The 16,768-nt window shown below is 46.4% G+C and overlaps 1 protein-coding gene across 2 annotated transcripts; it reads left to right on the forward strand.

Moving 5' to 3' along the window:
- The first annotated feature begins 232 nt into the window (after window positions 1-232).
- TNFAIP3 (TNF alpha induced protein 3) lies at window positions 233-16,106 on the forward strand. 2 transcript variants are annotated; one of them, XR_011568508.1, is made up of 9 exons: window positions 233-527; window positions 3,873-4,182; window positions 7,487-7,677; window positions 8,314-8,461; window positions 8,618-8,788; window positions 9,700-9,880; window positions 11,011-11,900; window positions 12,937-13,149; window positions 13,905-14,127. XR_011568508.1 is itself a non-coding variant. In XM_019967496.2 (9 exons), the coding sequence occupies exons 2-9, from the start codon at window positions 3,888-3,890 to the stop codon at window positions 14,187-14,189; spliced, it is 2,343 nt and encodes a 780-aa protein (XP_019823055.2). In that variant the 5' UTR covers window positions 236-527; window positions 3,873-3,887; the 3' UTR covers window positions 14,190-16,106. The 2 variants fall into 2 exon arrangements, 1 of the variants encoding a protein (XP_019823055.2); XM_019967496.2 differs by having other exon boundaries at window positions 236-527; window positions 12,968-13,149; window positions 13,905-16,106.
- Window positions 16,107-16,768: the final 662 nt, after the last annotated feature.

Here is a 16,768-nt window from a genome sequence, read left to right on the forward strand (position 1 = left end):
CCAGGTGACTCACGCGGGGACACCCCGGGGCGGGGCGCAGGAGTTTCTTTGGCTGCGCGGCGGGGCGGGGCGGCGGGGCGGGGTCGGGGCGGGGCAGAGTGCATCTGGCTTCCCCGCTCCTGCTGCGCCTCCTGCGCCCCCTAGCGGCGAGATCAGGGCCCCGGGAGTCTGGGGCTCGTGTCACGTGACTGGAAAGTCCCTGGGTGGAAATCCCCGCTGTCCGCGGGCGGTAAAACAGAAAGGGAAAAAAGAGAACTGGCAGTCGGCAGCCTTCGCGGCGGCCAAGTGCGACAAGCTAGGAGGCCGTGGGGGCGGAGCGGCGAGAGCAGCCGCCGGGAAGACTGCGGTGGCAGCAGCAAAGGAGATCTACACCCCCCGACCGGCCCGCCGGAGAACTAGACCGAACCAGGCGTCCATGGGGAGCCGCCTCCACCCGGCCCCGACCCGAATTGCTACCCCAGCCTGCGGCGCACGCTTGTCTTGACCTGGACTTGGGATTTCTGAAGAGGATCGCGCGGCCCGAAGAGGTAACCCCGCGTCCCTGTGCCGTCTGCCACGGGCTCTCCCGGGACAAGGGCTGCGAGTGCGAATTTGGCAGCGACCCGCGGGCTGGCCCGGTCGACTTGGCCTTGGTTTTGCTGCTGTCCCAGAGGGAAGTTTGTTGACCCCTGTAGGTTCTGAGCTGCTGAGAGTGGAGGTGGCCGCCAGATGTTGGGGTGACAGCCCGTTTTCTAGGATCCAGCCAACTGTTCTTGCAGCTCATGCAGAGAACTTGAACGGCAGCTGCTTGGGGGAGAGTCGCCCCCGGAGCCGCTTGGTCTGGATGGTCATCGGTGCTTTGCTCTTCGGCTTGTCCATTTTGGAGTCGAGCTCTGCATGCTTACGGCCACGTAGACCTTGCAGAACCGCCTGGCCTCTTTCCAGACTGCAGCACCGGTCCAGACGGGTGGGATGTCGCAGCGGCAGCAAACCCTAGGGGGCGGGGGACCCGGTCAGCTCTCCTTTCCGGGGAGGGCTTGCAGACACTCAGAGTGCAGCAGTGTCAGAGAAGTATGCATGGAGCAGGAGGTCGTCCGCCTGCCTTGGGGGGGTGACTCCAGTTTAGAGCATCTGCAAGCCCCTACCCCCAAGTCAGACTGTCTTTGTCAGCCGGGGTCGTCCCACATCCTGCCACCTGGCCTTTCAGGAAAGCCGTGGTATTAAGTAAGGAAGGAGCTCAACTCTTGTTGAGACCGCTTTGTTTTCAGTTCTCCCTGCCTCTGATCTTTCCTCGGAAAGCCACTCTGGTCAACTCTCTCAGGGCAGCCTTTTGGGAGAACCGGTGTTTGAGTCTTCTGGACCACAGCCCCAATGTCCCAGATTATTAAGCAGCCAATTACTGCTTCATTCATGTGTCCTAAGGTCCTTCTTTATTTTTTTCAATTCTTTGTACAATTTTTGAGTTTTTGAAGTAGTACTTTCTGAAAATTTAATATCTGTTGGTAGGCCAATGAAGTATCAGAAATATGAAAAAAATGTTATGGGTGATATTGTCTTTGCATATAAAGACATTACATTCATAGCTCAGAAATTCTTTATCACAAGTCAGATTATTCTTTAATCTTAAGTGTGGAGAAGTCTAAGTCCTGGACACTTAGGCAATGGGTATTGATTTCTTTTAAGGAGGCAATGCTGCAGGCCATTCAAGGCTACACCAATGAATGAGGTGACACTGGACTGTCAGATATTGACATTTGCATGTCTTGCCTGTGGTTCTAGCGCTCTCTATTTGAAAGATCTTAGGTGCAGAAGAAAATAATAGAAGAGTCAGAAAAGCAAAAAGAGGCTACACCTCGTTTGTTTCGGATCTTCTTGCCTGTTTCCATGTGAGAGCAGCAGGCACTGCAGCCACAGGTGTGGTGTTGTGAGATTAACAAGGGGGTGGGTTTAGAAGACCAGCTTCTAGGCAAAGCCCTGCTCTGGGATGGTGTGGAACCTACCTGAGCAGGACCAGTACCACAGGTGCTGTAGCTGGAGACTATGATGGTCATGTGACTTCATGCTGGGGAATAAGGTTATCTTTGATCTTTTGCCTCAGCATCAAGTTGATGGTCAGGCAGTAGAAGCATGTGGTCAGGCCATGCTTGCTGAGTGATGGATGGACAAATGAATGACATCATGAAAGAGGCTTTTGCCATGCCACCAAGGGGGGAGCACGTGTGATGTTTTTGTCCCTTAGTCGTGTCTGTGGCCTTACCATGATTTTGCCCAATTCCACCTGCAAGGAATGTCTGACGTCAAAAAGGAGAGATTACCATTTGACCCAGAGAATGACTTCTTCCAGGCATCATCTAGCTATCAGATTAAGAATCTAAATCTACCACAAGAAGACTCCTCAGAAGCAACCTCGGAGTCATCTAGTCCACCTGTCTTCCTGGAGTGGGCCATGAGAATTTAGACCATTTTATCAATGTCTTTAAGAAAGCTGAGACCTACCCAGGACAGGCTTTCTTGTAACATACTTTTCTTCTCCTTCTTAACTTGGTTTAACTTTCTCATCTAGAGTCTTGCCCTAGAAAACAGTATGCTACAGGACTGGGATTAACAATCACAGTGAAACTTCCTAGAGGCTCTGTTCGTGCTCGGAAACTGTCTTTGTCCTCAACTTGGAAATTTGGATGGATGGCAGGGCACTCTGCTCAGGGTCAGTGAATGTCAGCTGGCTCTCCACAAACAGATGAGCTGTAAAGTCCCATGTTAAATCAATTCACATCTTCCCATGCTATTGTCATGGATTGGAGATGCTGGGGTTATCCCCTTCCTCTTTCATTGGTCCTGAGTGGCCCCCTCTGGCTGCAACTTCTTTCCTTGTCTGCTTCCAAACTTGTATTTCTTTCCACTGGTTGATTGTGCTTGAAGATTTCAGGATGAAAACAGGGTGAGAAATCAATCTGAGTATTGGTAGCTGGAAGATGATGATAAAATTGTGTTGGCAGTTGAGTTCAAGTAGTCCAGTTAATTCCATCATTACATAGAATATAATTCTGTGCTTTTACTATCTGCCCTTGGAAGTGTAGGATTTATTATTCTAGTATTGTTATTATTCTAATTATTCTTCTGATGTTGTAACGTTCAGTGGAGAGGTTCTGAAAGACTGCTAACTGTTTGCTCTTAAAATTGGAAAGCATCTTGCTAGGAGTAGACTTTTTTGTTGGTTATAAAACATTCAATTTAACTCTCTATGTATATATATAAATAGCATTTTATAAGTAAATGCTTTATAAATGTTCCTTTTGGGGACTATAGAGAAAATTCCAATTGACAGCCTACATAACAGCATAAAATTGCAGGATTTTCCACAAAATATTTGTTGTCTTTCCAGTATAGGGAGGGTGTGCTTGAAAGAGGTAAATCAAGACATGGACTGAAAAAAAGGGTTGCTTGGTGGTGCTCTTAGAAGAGGAGCTGACTTGCCAGGGCTACACTGTGCCTGTAACCAGCATTCAGGGCACCTCAAATCCAGTGTTTGCCCCCAGAACAACATCAGGATGAGATGGGAGTTTCAGTCAGTTAGAAGGCACCGTACCTGTTGCTGACAGACAAGCTTGGCTCCCTGACAAACATTACTGAAAACACGGGTTATTCCCCTCCTCCTCATTGCCCACTCCTTCTCTTGTTTAGACTAATCTTTAAAAATGATGTAACTTAAAACTGTCCAGTGTGAGTTCATCTTTGGGGCCAGCTAGTATCCTGGGAGTAGAGGTGACTAAGATCTTTTGCCTGCTGCTCAGGGTGATGACAAGATCAGACGGTGGGGTTTCCTGCAGGCAGGTATATAGGAGTCATATCAAAGTCAGACTAACGGCGTGGGGTTTTCTTTCCCTCCTCTTCAGGTATTGGAGAGCACCATGGCTGAGCAAGTCCTTCCTCTGGCCTTGTATTTGAGCAATATGCGGAAAGCTGTGAAGATACGAGAGAGAACGCCAGCAGATATTTTTAAACCTGCCAATGGAATCATTCACCATTTTAAATCCATGCACCGATACACTCTGGAAATGTTCAGAACTTGCCAGTTTTGTCCACAGTTTCGGGAGATCATCCACAATGCTCTCATTGACAGAAACATCCAGGCTTCCCTGGAAAGCCAGAAGAAGCTCAACTGGTGTCGAGAAGTCAGGAGGCTTGTGGCACTGAAAACAAATGGTAAGACGTGCTTTTGTCTAGGGGTTGAGGTGGCTCCTACCATGCTGGGTCCCTATTTATTAAAAGGCACCAGCCCCAATTCAAATCTCTTAAGGCTATAGGTACCTTAGTATAGAGACACTCCAAGGGGCATGTGATGAAAGCAAGCTTGCTGTGTGAGTATTTAAATTAAGGGTGATTTCTAGTGCATGTTAGAGAGCAGAGCACACTGAACCTTGGAGAATGTATTTCTGGACACTGTGCGTTACATGTATGTGTAGGGTATGTATGTATGACTTCTGTATCTAATTCTTGTGACTGTTTAATCATCTGTGAAATACCCTTCCCTTACGAGTAATGGAAATATCAAAAGGCTTTAAAAAGTTCAGAAGAAAAGCATGGTGTGAAAATCAATAGTGTTTTCCACTGTCATTAGAAAATGCTCATGATGATGGCCTTACACTTCTTGAATTGATGGCATTTTATGGGTTAACCAGTGGCTGTTGTCAGCTCCTCCCTTACCTAGGTTCTGCTGCCTGCAGTCCCAAGATACTAACTAGACAGATAAACCTGAGTTCTTAGTGCAGGTTTTAGTCCTCTATTTCATTCTTTTTAGGGATTCCTAGTACTGTACTGCATTTCTTGCTATCTGTGACTGTCTGCCCAATGGCTGTTTACAACTCATTGCTGTTTCCTGTTCTAAACTTCACTGTTTTTTTTTTTTTTTTTTAATTCTTTCCTTTGAGCAAGAGTATGCACATCACAGAAACATTCAAGCCTAGTGTTAAATGTAGAAACAAAATTCTACTTTATAAATGTAGTTAATTGTTACAAGAAGCAGTAGACTGCTTATTGTCTAGGTAAAAGCAGGAAACTCTTGCCCTTAGATCAGTGACAATCCTAAACCATCCCAATTATTTTGGTTGATATACATCTGAGGGCAAAATAATACATCTTCATTGACAGTGAGACCAGATGATAAGTATGTTAACTTAACTAAATGAATTGGTACCTTCACTTTGGCCGTTTTTGACTTGGGTAACTTGGCGCTATTGAGGGACATGACTTTTTGCTTGGGTTGTGGGGGTTAAGTGCATCACCTCAACATTGTGCTTTTATTTTTGAAGCATAGATTCTTAGAAGCATAGAAAACGGAGGCTACCTAGTGTTTACACTGGTTTTGGCATTAAATCAAGAGATGCTTAGAAGTAGGTAATTATGTTAAGTCATCATCAAGGGGTTTATATTCCTGACAGTCTGTGGTTTTAACTCTCCCATTTTGTTACAAAAAGAGGTGGAGTCAACTTTGGGAGAGTTGAAAAGAAGAGATTCTGCCAAATTAGAAATGTGGTAATAAGAAAAAAACCATTTTATCATGAACTGAACTGAGATTTTAGGTTCAACTTGCTCTAGTTCCTTAAGGAAAAAAATGGAATATAAAAAGTAAATACTTGTCTTGCAAAGATACGCATTTAAGTCAAGGATCATGCTACAAATAAAACTACAAAGCAAGTGCATTTTGATATCATTTTCTGAGAGATGGGGGTTTTAAGTCTCAGAGTCCTTTTATTTCACCACTTACAAGAAAATTCTTTAAAATTCTGGAAAAGGAAGAAAAAATATTTAGGGGAAGAGGAAAACAAACAACTTTTCCTTTCTGATTTTTATTAGCACCATTTTTTTTTTAAGTCTTCCCCCTATAGGAAGGCTCTTCAAAGTCAATGATCTATTTGGGGAGGGGGTGATTCACAATTTGCATTTGAGGATATGAGACTGCGGTGAATGAGGAAGGGAGTAGGTGGTATAAAATTGAAACTTCATTTGAAAAATTCCAGCGTCTATTGGCTGCAGCGATTTCACTTGTATAATGAGTAGCCCTATTCCAGCTCACCCTGACCACACCCACTTGGAAAGTCCAGGGTGCACTTCGCAGTTTAAATGTCTACACACCAGAACAAAAAGTACAATAGCTGTTGCTCAATTGCTAGTCAAATAACTTAGCACTGGGGAATTCCAGATGTTACTTAGGGAATTTTATGCTGGTGCATCTCAATAAAGAACTGAAAGTAAGCACAAGAAGAAGAAAAAAAGCCTTATCTTTGCTCTAGATTTTGCAAAGGGGAAATTTCAACAGCTTGCAATTGTTGCCACACTTCTGCCAAGACACAAGGCTTGAGCGATCTTTTTGGTTCATTTGTTTGAATGTTTATTTAGCTTGTTTTTCTGACTATGTAAACTGAAAGGATATTGGCTGTGGATATGTTTGAGGGTGGTGGTGGTGTTGTTGTTTACAGTTTAATTAGGATATGATAAAATTTCAAATAGCTTCATTGTCCCATACAGCAATGTAAGGAAATAATTGAACTTTTCTTTATAAAAACAATTCTGCAGTTCCCAGAAGAGCCTAAAGAGTTAACTTTTTTAATATTAAACATTTCTCTGAAACGTTTATTCTTTGGAGGCAAAAAAAAAAAAAATGTCATTTCATGAGTTGTGGATTTTTAACCTATAAAAGTAACAAAGTGACAGTAAAATTAGACCTATCTTTTTCTCAAAAGGCTCAGAGTTCTTAAAGTGCCATCCGTAAACACTGACTCAATTTTCAAATGTAGATATCTAGGCACCCTTTAATTCTGAAAAGTGACTCTAATTGCTAACAAGCAGGTTCACACAAGGCATTTATAGGAGGTGGGGGTGAGCAGGCTAGTAGGTAATTCTGTCTCAATCCCATTTTATAAATCAGGAGAGGAAACTCCCAGGCCCTGCATGCTGTGGTGGGGTGGTCAAGTCATTTACCCCTGAGTCATGGCCAGACGGTCCCTGTCTAGTAAGCGGAGCCAGAGCAGCTTCCTGGTTTGAGCATGTTGCTCTGGGTGTTCTCTCTCAGGGTCAGAGAGCAATAGGACCAGCATCTGAGCCAGAAAATCAGGGCTTGTTAGAAAGGAAGGGACTTTAGAGATCATAACCCAATGCCCTCATCTCACAAAGAGGAAAAATACTCAGAGGTTAAAAAATTCCCCACCAAGGGCAGAGCCAGACTGGAGTCAAGGTCTCCAGACTCTCAGTCCTTGGTTCCTTGGGCTTTGTTAGTAGCATTCATTAAACAGAAGAGTTATAAGAATGATTTTTTATTTTTCCCTTAAAGCTGTCATCACCTAGTGAAATATTACCAGCTGGTCCTTTGACTAAGAAACTAAACCATTGGCATTTGTTCACAAGCACTACTGGGTCCCCACTCATAGTAGCAGAGAGGCTGGTTTATTCTGGAAACCTCTGCTAGGCCTTAGATGTGGATTGCTAGAATTTGCTTCCCTTCTGTCCTCAGGTGACGGAAACTGCCTCATGCACGCGGCTTCCCAGTACATGTGGGGTGTTCAGGACACAGACTTGGTCCTGAGGAAGGCGCTCTTCAGTACCCTCAAGGAGACGGACACGCGCAACTTTAAATTCCGCTGGCAGCTGGAGTCTCTTAAGTCTCAGGAATTCGTGGAAACCGGGCTTTGCTACGACACCCGGGTATGTTGGGGTTCCTCCTCAAGCGTCTATTGACAGAGCTCCATGGTGGGAAAACTGCACCTCCGACCAGTCCCTGCTGTCAGGGAGCATATGGTTTGCTGGGTCACATGAACTTGGCTAAGCAGAGTCAATGGAAAACACCAGAAACCTCCCGTGGGATGAACCCAAGGCCCTTGTCACTGCTGGGAGGCTCCCAGGCAGCATCTTCCCAGCTGGAGAGTCATTTTAGAATGATCTTTCTGATCACGGGTTTTCCTGTGGCATTTTGGCTGTTTGGGGGGTTTGATGACCCTTCGCTTGCTTTACTGAGCCCGCCAGTCAGATTCAGAGGGTGCCTCCCCATCTTCGGTCACAAGGCTGGGACTTTGTGCACAAAGAGCTTGTCTTGGTGCTTCAGCAGGGATTTTTCTGAATGCAGGTGCTGTCCCCCTGCTCCTCTGCTTCTGAGTTTGCCTTGAAGTGGGAAAAAGTAAAGGAACAAAACCAGAATTGGGGGGAAAATGGGTGATCATTTGAGTGATGATCTCAAGAAAGGGTAAAAGTAAGCTTAGTGATACCAGTGAATAATTATAGAGTGGAGCCAAAGTTGTTTTTTAATGCAGAGTACATTCAATAGTTTCTTTCCTCTCCCCTTAGAATTGGACCGATGAATGGGATAGCCTCGTCAAGATGGCATCCGCAGACACACCTGCGGCCCGAGGTGGACTGCAGTATCAGTCACTGGAAGAAATACACATATTTGTCCTTTGCAACATCCTCAGAAGGCCAATCATTGTCATTTCAGGTGAGATGCCTGCTGATGGCTTATCTGTATTTAGGTGCCTTTCAGCTTTAATCCCTTACCTCTTAGCATGACCCAAGTTCCAGGTGACCACAGCTAAATGGACTCCCGTAAAAAGTCTCAGAGGGCCTTATCTTTTCTTTCTCTTTCCTTAAACAGACAAAATGCTGAGAAGTTTGGAATCAGGTTCCAATTTTGCTCCTCTGAAGGTGGGTGGGATTTACCTGCCTCTGCACTGGCCTGCCCAGGAATGCTACAGATACCCCATTGTGCTCGGCTATGACAGCCAACACTTTGTACCCCTGGTGACAATGAAGGACAGTGGACCTGGTGAGAAAACCAAGTATCTATTCACATATGTAACTGCTGGTGAATCCTGCTACACCCTGTTCTTACTGAACGTCAGGGTTTGCTCTTTGGCTCCTTTTTGAAAGCCTCATTTAAGTATATTCAGATCAGATCAGATCAGGTCAGTCACTCAGTCGTGTCTGACTCTTTGCGACCCCGTGAATCGCAGCACGCAAGTATATTAGTTTTATTTAAATATAGTATTCTGTCATTTGTTTGATTAGCAACAATAATGCACTAATCATAATGCCCCCCCACCCTCGCTTATTTTGTGTGTCGTTTGGGACCTACTTTGAGCATGTTAGTGGCAAATAGGAGATAATGTCTATTACAGCCACCGTTTCTTAATTAACCCATAATACAGTGCCTGGCCTCGGGCAAGTAAATGTCTGGCAGGCTAGCTATTACTGTACTAGCTTAATGTGGAACTAATAGGGTACTTTATAAATGCTTTAGGTACAATATTTTATTTCATTTCATCTTCACAGCATCCATGTGGATGCTATAAGCACTGATAGCCTTACTGTACAGATGAGGCACCTGAAGCTCAGAGAAGTTAAGTAACTTCCCTAATGTCACAGAGCTAGACAGTGGCAGAGTCAGAATCTGAACTCAGGTCAGTCTGAATCTGAAGTGCAGTAGTTTAACCAATAAGACCTGCTGCTTGGAGGCTGCTTTATATTCTGTGAACTTCCTGGAAACAGTGTATTTTATATTAGAGTTTAGCACAGTTTGTTTCCCCATTTGATTTTGTGGCTAGATAATACTTTTCCATTCTGTAATTGTATCCTTTCTGCATTTTCAAAATGCAGCCGTTTTATGTATATATGACCTCACACAAAATCTTGTTTAGTAGAATCATTTTGCTTACCTGTTATTTCTTTTTCCCTCAGAAATCCGAGCTGTTCCACTTGTTAACAGAGAGCGAGGACGATTTGAAGACTTAAAAGTTCACTTTTTGACAGATCCTGAAAATGAGATGAAGGAAAAGCTCCTGAAAGAGTACTTGATGGTGGTAGAAATCCCCGTTCAAGGCTGGGACCATGGCACCACCCATTTAATTAATGCTGCAAAGTAAGCAGTTTGTTTTTGGCTCTATCCTGTGTCATCTTTAAGCTGCTTCTGCTCAGAGACCAATAGTAAAGTTATTTGAAGCCAGTTTCCTCCAACGTGAAACAAATTTAGGGGCTTGTGTGTGTCAGAGACAATCAGCTCAAGCAGCACGGACTTTAGTTTTCAAATAAAAACAAGGAATTTTTCCAGAGGATTGTCCTGTGTATCTGGATGCTTGGAAGCCAGCATTGTGGCTTCAAAAAGTGCGTTCACATCAAGGATACTTTTTTTTCTTTTAATTGCCCTAGTGCTAGACTAACAAGTGAAAATTCTTAGAAACAAAAGCCTCATTCTCCTGGCTTCTGGGTAAGGCAGACACATCACATGCAGGCCAGGCTGTAGAATGTGTTTCTGTAGCAGCCACATGAGTTGGCCACGTGGATCAGGGAGGAGAGACCCAGAGTGCGGGTTTACAGGTATCAAGATTGTAAACACTGGCTTGATGATAAAGAGATGCCTGTTTCCTAGAACTTGAAGTGCACAACACCGAGAAGGCCTAAGCTAAACAATTTCTTAGCGTGGAGATGAACAAATTTCAGTGAGTCAGAAGTCAGTACAGAGTGCCTGTGGGTGCGTCCGCCTCTTAGTTACTGCTCATGGCAGTTAACGCTGATAGGCACCACATGCACATTTAAAATTAATAACAGCAAAATACAGAATGCAACATTCCTGTATAGTTTGTGCTGGAAAGTAGACTCGTCCCAAATGAATACCCTGAATAATGTTTCAGTAGAAATCTGATCTCTGAGAACTTAGATAGTAAAAGTAACTGTTTCAAAGAGGAATAGAGTAAGTATAGCAGCAATCCACAAGTAACCCTTTCTTTAGCATTATCTGTAATTTGGGGTGGACCAAAATTAATTAAATGAGACTGATTCTCAGGATAGTGATGTCTTCTCAGCATTACTGGACTGTGTTACGTTAGAGGTGCAAACTATCACAGACTGCATTTCAGTGGGTAGGTAGAAAGTTATTGCCACAATCCATATTTTCAGCTTGCTCTATGAGCCAAGGATATACAATTGTGTGTGGGTCTGTGTGTGTGTGTGTGTGTGTGTGTGAAGTCTCATATTTTTCCTTTTGTTCTTTAGGTTGGATGAAGCTAACTTACCCAAAGAAATAAACCTGGTAGATGATTACTTTGAACTTGTCCAGCACGAGTACAAGAAGTGGCAGGAAAACAATGAGCAGGGACGGAGAGACACACACCCCCAGAATCCTCTGGACCCTTCCATCCCCCAGCTTTCTCTCATGGAAATCAAATGTGAGACACCTAACTGCCCATTCTTCATGTCCGTGAACACCCAGCCTTTGTGTCACGAGTGCTCAGAAAGGCGGCAAAAGAACCAAACGAAAGTCCCAAAGCCCACCTCCAAGCCGGGCCCCGAGCTGCTCCCCGGCCTGGTGCTTGGGACCTCCCGGGGGGAGGTCTGGAGTCCTGCGGAGCCTGCCGGAGGCCCCCACTCAGCCCCTCCGACAGCACCCAGCCTCTTCCTCTTCAGCGAGACCACGGCCATGAAGTGCAGGAGTCCCGGCTGCCCCTTTACCCTCAACGTGCAGCACAATGGCTTCTGTGAGCGATGCCACAATGCCCGGCAGCTGCCAGCAGGCCACCCTGCAGACCCCACACGGCTTCGCGACCCGGGCAAGTGCCGAGCCTGCCTCCAGGATGTCACCAGGACGTTTAATGGCATCTGCAGTACTTGCTTTAAAAGGACTACAACCGAGGCTGCCCCGAACCTCAGCTCCAGTGGCTCCCTGTCCTGCCACCAGCGCTCCAAGTCCGACCCCTTGCAGCTGGCCCAGAGCCTGTCCCCACACGCCTGCCGCAGAGCTGGGCCTGAGGCGTCCCCAGCCACACGGACTCCAGGGGACAAGATGGGGACCAGCAAGTGCAGGAAAGTGGGCTGCATGTACTTTGGGACCCCAGAGAACAAAGGCTTTTGCACGCTGTGTTTCATCGAGTACAGAGAAAATAAACGTGAGTGTGACAATGGGTTTCCTATCCTCTGTTTAAAAACTCCCGAGTAGAAGGCTGTATGCGCCTTAACTTCAAGAAGGGAGCCCCTCTGGACCGTGGGGGAGAGTGTGGCTTGCCTGGGGGCAGAATCCCAGTAGTTCTTCTAGCATGCTTGGAAGTAAAAGCACAGAATAGCGTGTTCCAGGACCCACAGAACTCTGTGCAGAGTTCAGAGGATTTGTTTTATAAGGTCATGCGATGCAGTGTTTGTAAGGTAGAGTTCAAACAAGACTTCTTTTGAAACTCAAGCGAACTAGAGAAAATTCAAAATCTGAAGAGCAGTAACTGAAAAGAGGGCTTCCCTAGTGGCTCCAATGGTAAAGAATCCACCTTCAATGCGGGAGACCTGGGTCTGATCCCTGGGTCGGGAAGATCCCCTGGAGAAGTGAATGGCTACCCTCTCCAGTATTCTTGCCTGGAGAATTCCATGGACAGAGGAGCCTGGTGGGCTACAGTCCATGGGGTCACAAAGAGCCTGACATGACTGAGCAACTAACACTTTAGAGCTTCCCTGGTTACTCAGAGAGTAAAGAGTCTGCCTGCAATGCAGGAGACCTGGGTTCAATCCCAGGGTCAGGAAGATACCCTGGAGAAGGAAATGGCAACCCACTCCAGTATTCTTGCCTGGAGAATCCCATGGACAAAGGGGCCTGGCGGGCTACAGTCCATGAGGTCACAAAGCGTCAGACATGACTGAGCGACTAACATACACAGACAGCTGGCAAGAGGGCTGTCTCCACTGACTACATAAGAATGCCTTTGTGGTTTTTGAAATATCAAATCTGAAAGAAGGATGGGCACTTAATGTCTCTGCTTGTTCTGTGGCTGTGACGTACCCGTACAGCATGTTCCAAAGGGAGAGACTTGTAGAGTCAAAGATGTTTTAATTACAGTGTTATTTCTGTTGTTTATTTTGCTGAGTGTATGAAAGGTTGCTCTCCTAGAGCGCAACCGGCCTAATCTGTGTCAGTAAACTGTCCTGCTGGGTGGCCCATAGGTGTTCCTGATGAGCCTCCACTCTCTTGCAGATTTAGTCACTGCCTCCGGGAAAGCCAGTCCCACAGCCTCCAGGTTCCAGAATGCAGTCCCCTGCCTGGGCAGGGAATGTGGCGCCCTTGGTAGCACCGTGTTCGAAGGATACTGTCAGAAGTGTTTCATTGAAGCTCAGAATCAGAGATTCCATGAAGCAAAAAGGACTGAAGAGCAGCTGGTGAGACCTCTCGAGGGACTTCCCCCTCTCCTGCAGGCCCGGCCTCCTTCCCAGGGTGATGAGCGGGCTTTTCTCCCTGCCGAGTTCCAGGGAAAAACCAGGGGAAAAGTCAGCCTGGCCCCCAGACTTGGACGTGCAGCAGTTCCTATTGATTTTCATGGCCTAAGTTTACTTTTGAATTCATTTGAAGAAGCAAATGAAACTAGCCATGGAATAAAACCCATGAATGCCTCTGAGAAGCCAGATGGTGATCAGAGACTTCTTGGATTTGTAGCACAAGTACAGACCTCTTAGTGGCCAGCAGGCTCCTTAACTAATAACTAATCCTCTGTCATGAGATCCGAGGAGGAAGCAGATCGCCCCGGGTGCCTCCACTTACTGGCCAAAAGAAAGCAAGCATTTATTGATAGATGCCTTGCCTATTGGTTGTTGGATGGTAGGGAATGTCTGAGTGACAATAGCTTATTATTCACACAATTACTATTCATGCGATTACCATTCATGCAAACAGAAGCTGGCCTCTGTGTTAGGGTTGGTGGTTCCCCTGGGCCTCCCTGGGGCCAAGGTCTGATTTCATGGGATGGGGAAAAGCGGTCCTTGGAGACTCCAGCCCACAGGCTGCCACCTGTCCCCTTGGGCAGGCAGATGCCCCTCACTTTAGCGGGCCCTTTGTAGGACCCACACTGTCAGTTGAACAGGGCACCGTGTTCTCCCTGCAACACATGATGACAGTTCTCTCTGCTCTCTCCACCCAGAGGTCAAGCCAGCGCAGAGACTTGCCCCGAGCCTCACAGAGTGCCTCCAGGTCCAAGTGTGCACGGGCCACCTGCCGCAATGTGCTGGCCTGCTGCAGCCAGGAGCTCTGCATGGAGTGCCAGCACCTCGGCCAGCGAGCGGGCACCAGCACCCGTCGGCCAGAGCACACCCCCGAGGAGCCCCCAACGCAGCGCTGCCGGGCCCCCGCCTGCGACCACTTCGGCAATGCCAAGTGCAATGGCTACTGCAATGAGTGCTTTCAGTTCAAGCAGATGTACGGCTAACCCAACCCAGGGGGTCAACCCCAGACCCGGAGGGGCCTAGAGCCTTAGCCCGTGGGGCGCCCCGGTGCCACTCCCGAGGGCCCTACCCTGCAGGCTGGGCCTGGGCTGTCTGTGAGCCGGGGACGAAAGAAGCGCTCGGTCACCGGCCAGGAATCTGAGCAGAGCGTGTGACGGGCCGCGGGTTGCACAGGGTCAGCCCGGAGCTGCTGCTCCTCCTCCCCTTCCGAGCAGAAGGCTGGGAACCTCCAAGCCAGGACAGCCCCACCATCTTTAGAGAAAAGAGAAAAGACGCAGGATCCGGCTGGACTGGGAAACCCAGAGCCAGTCCCCTGCCCTCCCTCAGCATCTCTCGGAGACCAGGAGCTGAGGCCTCAGGGCCCGCAGGCCCTCTGCTGGAAACTCAGGAAGCTCAGGGAGCACAGGCTCAGACACAGACTCAGAGACAGACTCAGAGCATCAGTCAGTCGCGGTTTCGCCCTACTGGCCTCACTCCTCTCCCACGGACACGGCAGAAGCAGAACCATCCACAGACGGTGATGCTGAGGCTGAGCACGATCATAAAGAAAAGCAAACCAGCTGCTCTTTACAATATGCACCTTTCAAGACTCAGAACAGCGGGCAGATGTGTAACTCCTGGTTACGGCTGTCTTCACTTCTAGAGTTAACTCGAACTGAGGTGTGCATACATTGTGTACATATACCACGGCCCCTTATATTCTGTATGAGGGAATTTTTTTTTTTTTTGGTCATGTTGAGATGCTGCCCTAGAGGTTTTAAGTAAGAGGACTGACTAATAATAATAACCTATTTTCTGGTTGTTGTTGGGGCAGGAACTTCTCATAGACAGCTTGCGTGAACTCCACTGGCTGCTCTGTGGAATGGAAATTCCTGTGTAAATCACTTTATTTATTTTATTACAAACTTTAAGGTTATTTAAATGAAGATGTTTCTTCTGGTCTTCAGAAAATGCTTGCTGTAGTGTCCTCTTGAGATAAAATAAGACTGACTATCAGAAGCAGGCAAGTTCCTGATAACGGTGGGGGAGTCACCTTTCTCCGTGCACTTTGCTTGCCTTCCCTAGGAAAGAAACAGTCTCTTCCACAGTAAATCTATTAAAATCTCACACTTTCTCGTGAGACTTTTGGCTAGAGCCACTTCCCAGCCCTTCAGTGAGAAGCCATTCTCCACAGTGTATAAATGGTTCTGTGTATCCTACCTCCTCAGAGAGACGATTGGGAAGGAGCAGAGATGCGATCGGGGAAGGTCACGGGGAAAGATGTTGCCTTTGACGAAGGGTTTGTTTGCTGTGTTGATGCTGCGTCCTGGGGTGCGGAGCGGTGACCTTGCAGCCAGCTTAGCACTGGAACAGCACAACCTTGTAACCATGAGTATGAGGAAACCTCTGTCTGTCTGTGGCCCGCAGCTTCTCTGTGTGTTTTGCGTTACTGTCATAGTTGTGCTAGGAAAAAAAAAAAAAGAAGGGAAGCACATTGTCCCCAGAGGTAAAGGCTGCTATTTTTTTGTTGTTGGTCTGAACTTATGACCTGAAAATCTTGCCTAATGCTCCATAGCCTTTACTGGTCTGACATGATGTGTTTTCCTCTTGAAAATCCATACACCTTTTCCCTTGGCATATCCCTTTATGTCTTTCTAAAGATTTCAAATAAACGTCAGTGTTTTCATTTAGTTCTTTTAAAGTTTCTATTTTAATATTTTATGTGTATCAATATTTTCATTCTTAATGTGAATAAATGGAATATTTATGCTTATTATACAGAACATTTGAAATTTGCACATTTAATTGTCTCTAATAGAAAGCCGTTGACTCTCCTCTATTGGCTTTCTTCAAGTTTCCCTAAATTTAAATGTAACTTTTCACAAAAGTCAAAATTAAAAAGTAAATTATTTAAGAGTAAATTTGGATGTTTTCTATTTATGAATGATGAAAGAAAAGGGCCCCCCATATTAAGATCATGCTTCCCAGTTGTTTCAATGTGCACCTGGTCAGGGGGTACATCTCTCTCCCATAGGTAGTAAGAGAACCTGCTCTTAAGGGTAAGGCCTCTGGTTTAACAGGGAAGATACTGAGGCCCAGAGGGGAAGTGGGCAGGACCTGCCAGTGCCTGTTCCCATGAGATGCAAGGTCCCTGTGCTCCTACGAAGGCTCCTGCCCTCAGCTTTACTGAAGTGCAGAGAGCGAAGACAAGAGGGAGGAGCAGAGAGAGACAGAGAAGGAAAGAAATCAGAGGGGAGGAAGGAGTGTAAGACTCCAGGGTCAGATCTCAGAAGAGGTGACCTACGGCTGTGGTGGCCGTGAGGACTGGTTACCCCAGTGTCCTGGGAGATTATAAATAACCCAGTCTTCCACCCAATACAAGTATGCCCATAGAATATCAATGCTGAAGAACTGTGCAGCTCCTGGGATCTTTTTTTTTTTTAAAGCTCCTCAGGAGATTTTGATCATCAGCCATATTTTAGAATCATGCCTTTAAAGAAATACTTATAATATTTTTAAACTTACTGTGGGAAATTTTGACATACGAGAAGTATGTTGTTGAGAGTACAAAGTAGTTGAGTGT

The sequence above is a fragment of the Bos indicus genome, chromosome 9, assembly GCF_029378745.1.
Source record: "Bos indicus isolate NIAB-ARS_2022 breed Sahiwal x Tharparkar chromosome 9, NIAB-ARS_B.indTharparkar_mat_pri_1.0, whole genome shotgun sequence".
In the NCBI taxonomy this organism is placed as follows: Eukaryota; Metazoa; Chordata; class Mammalia; order Artiodactyla; family Bovidae; genus Bos; species Bos indicus.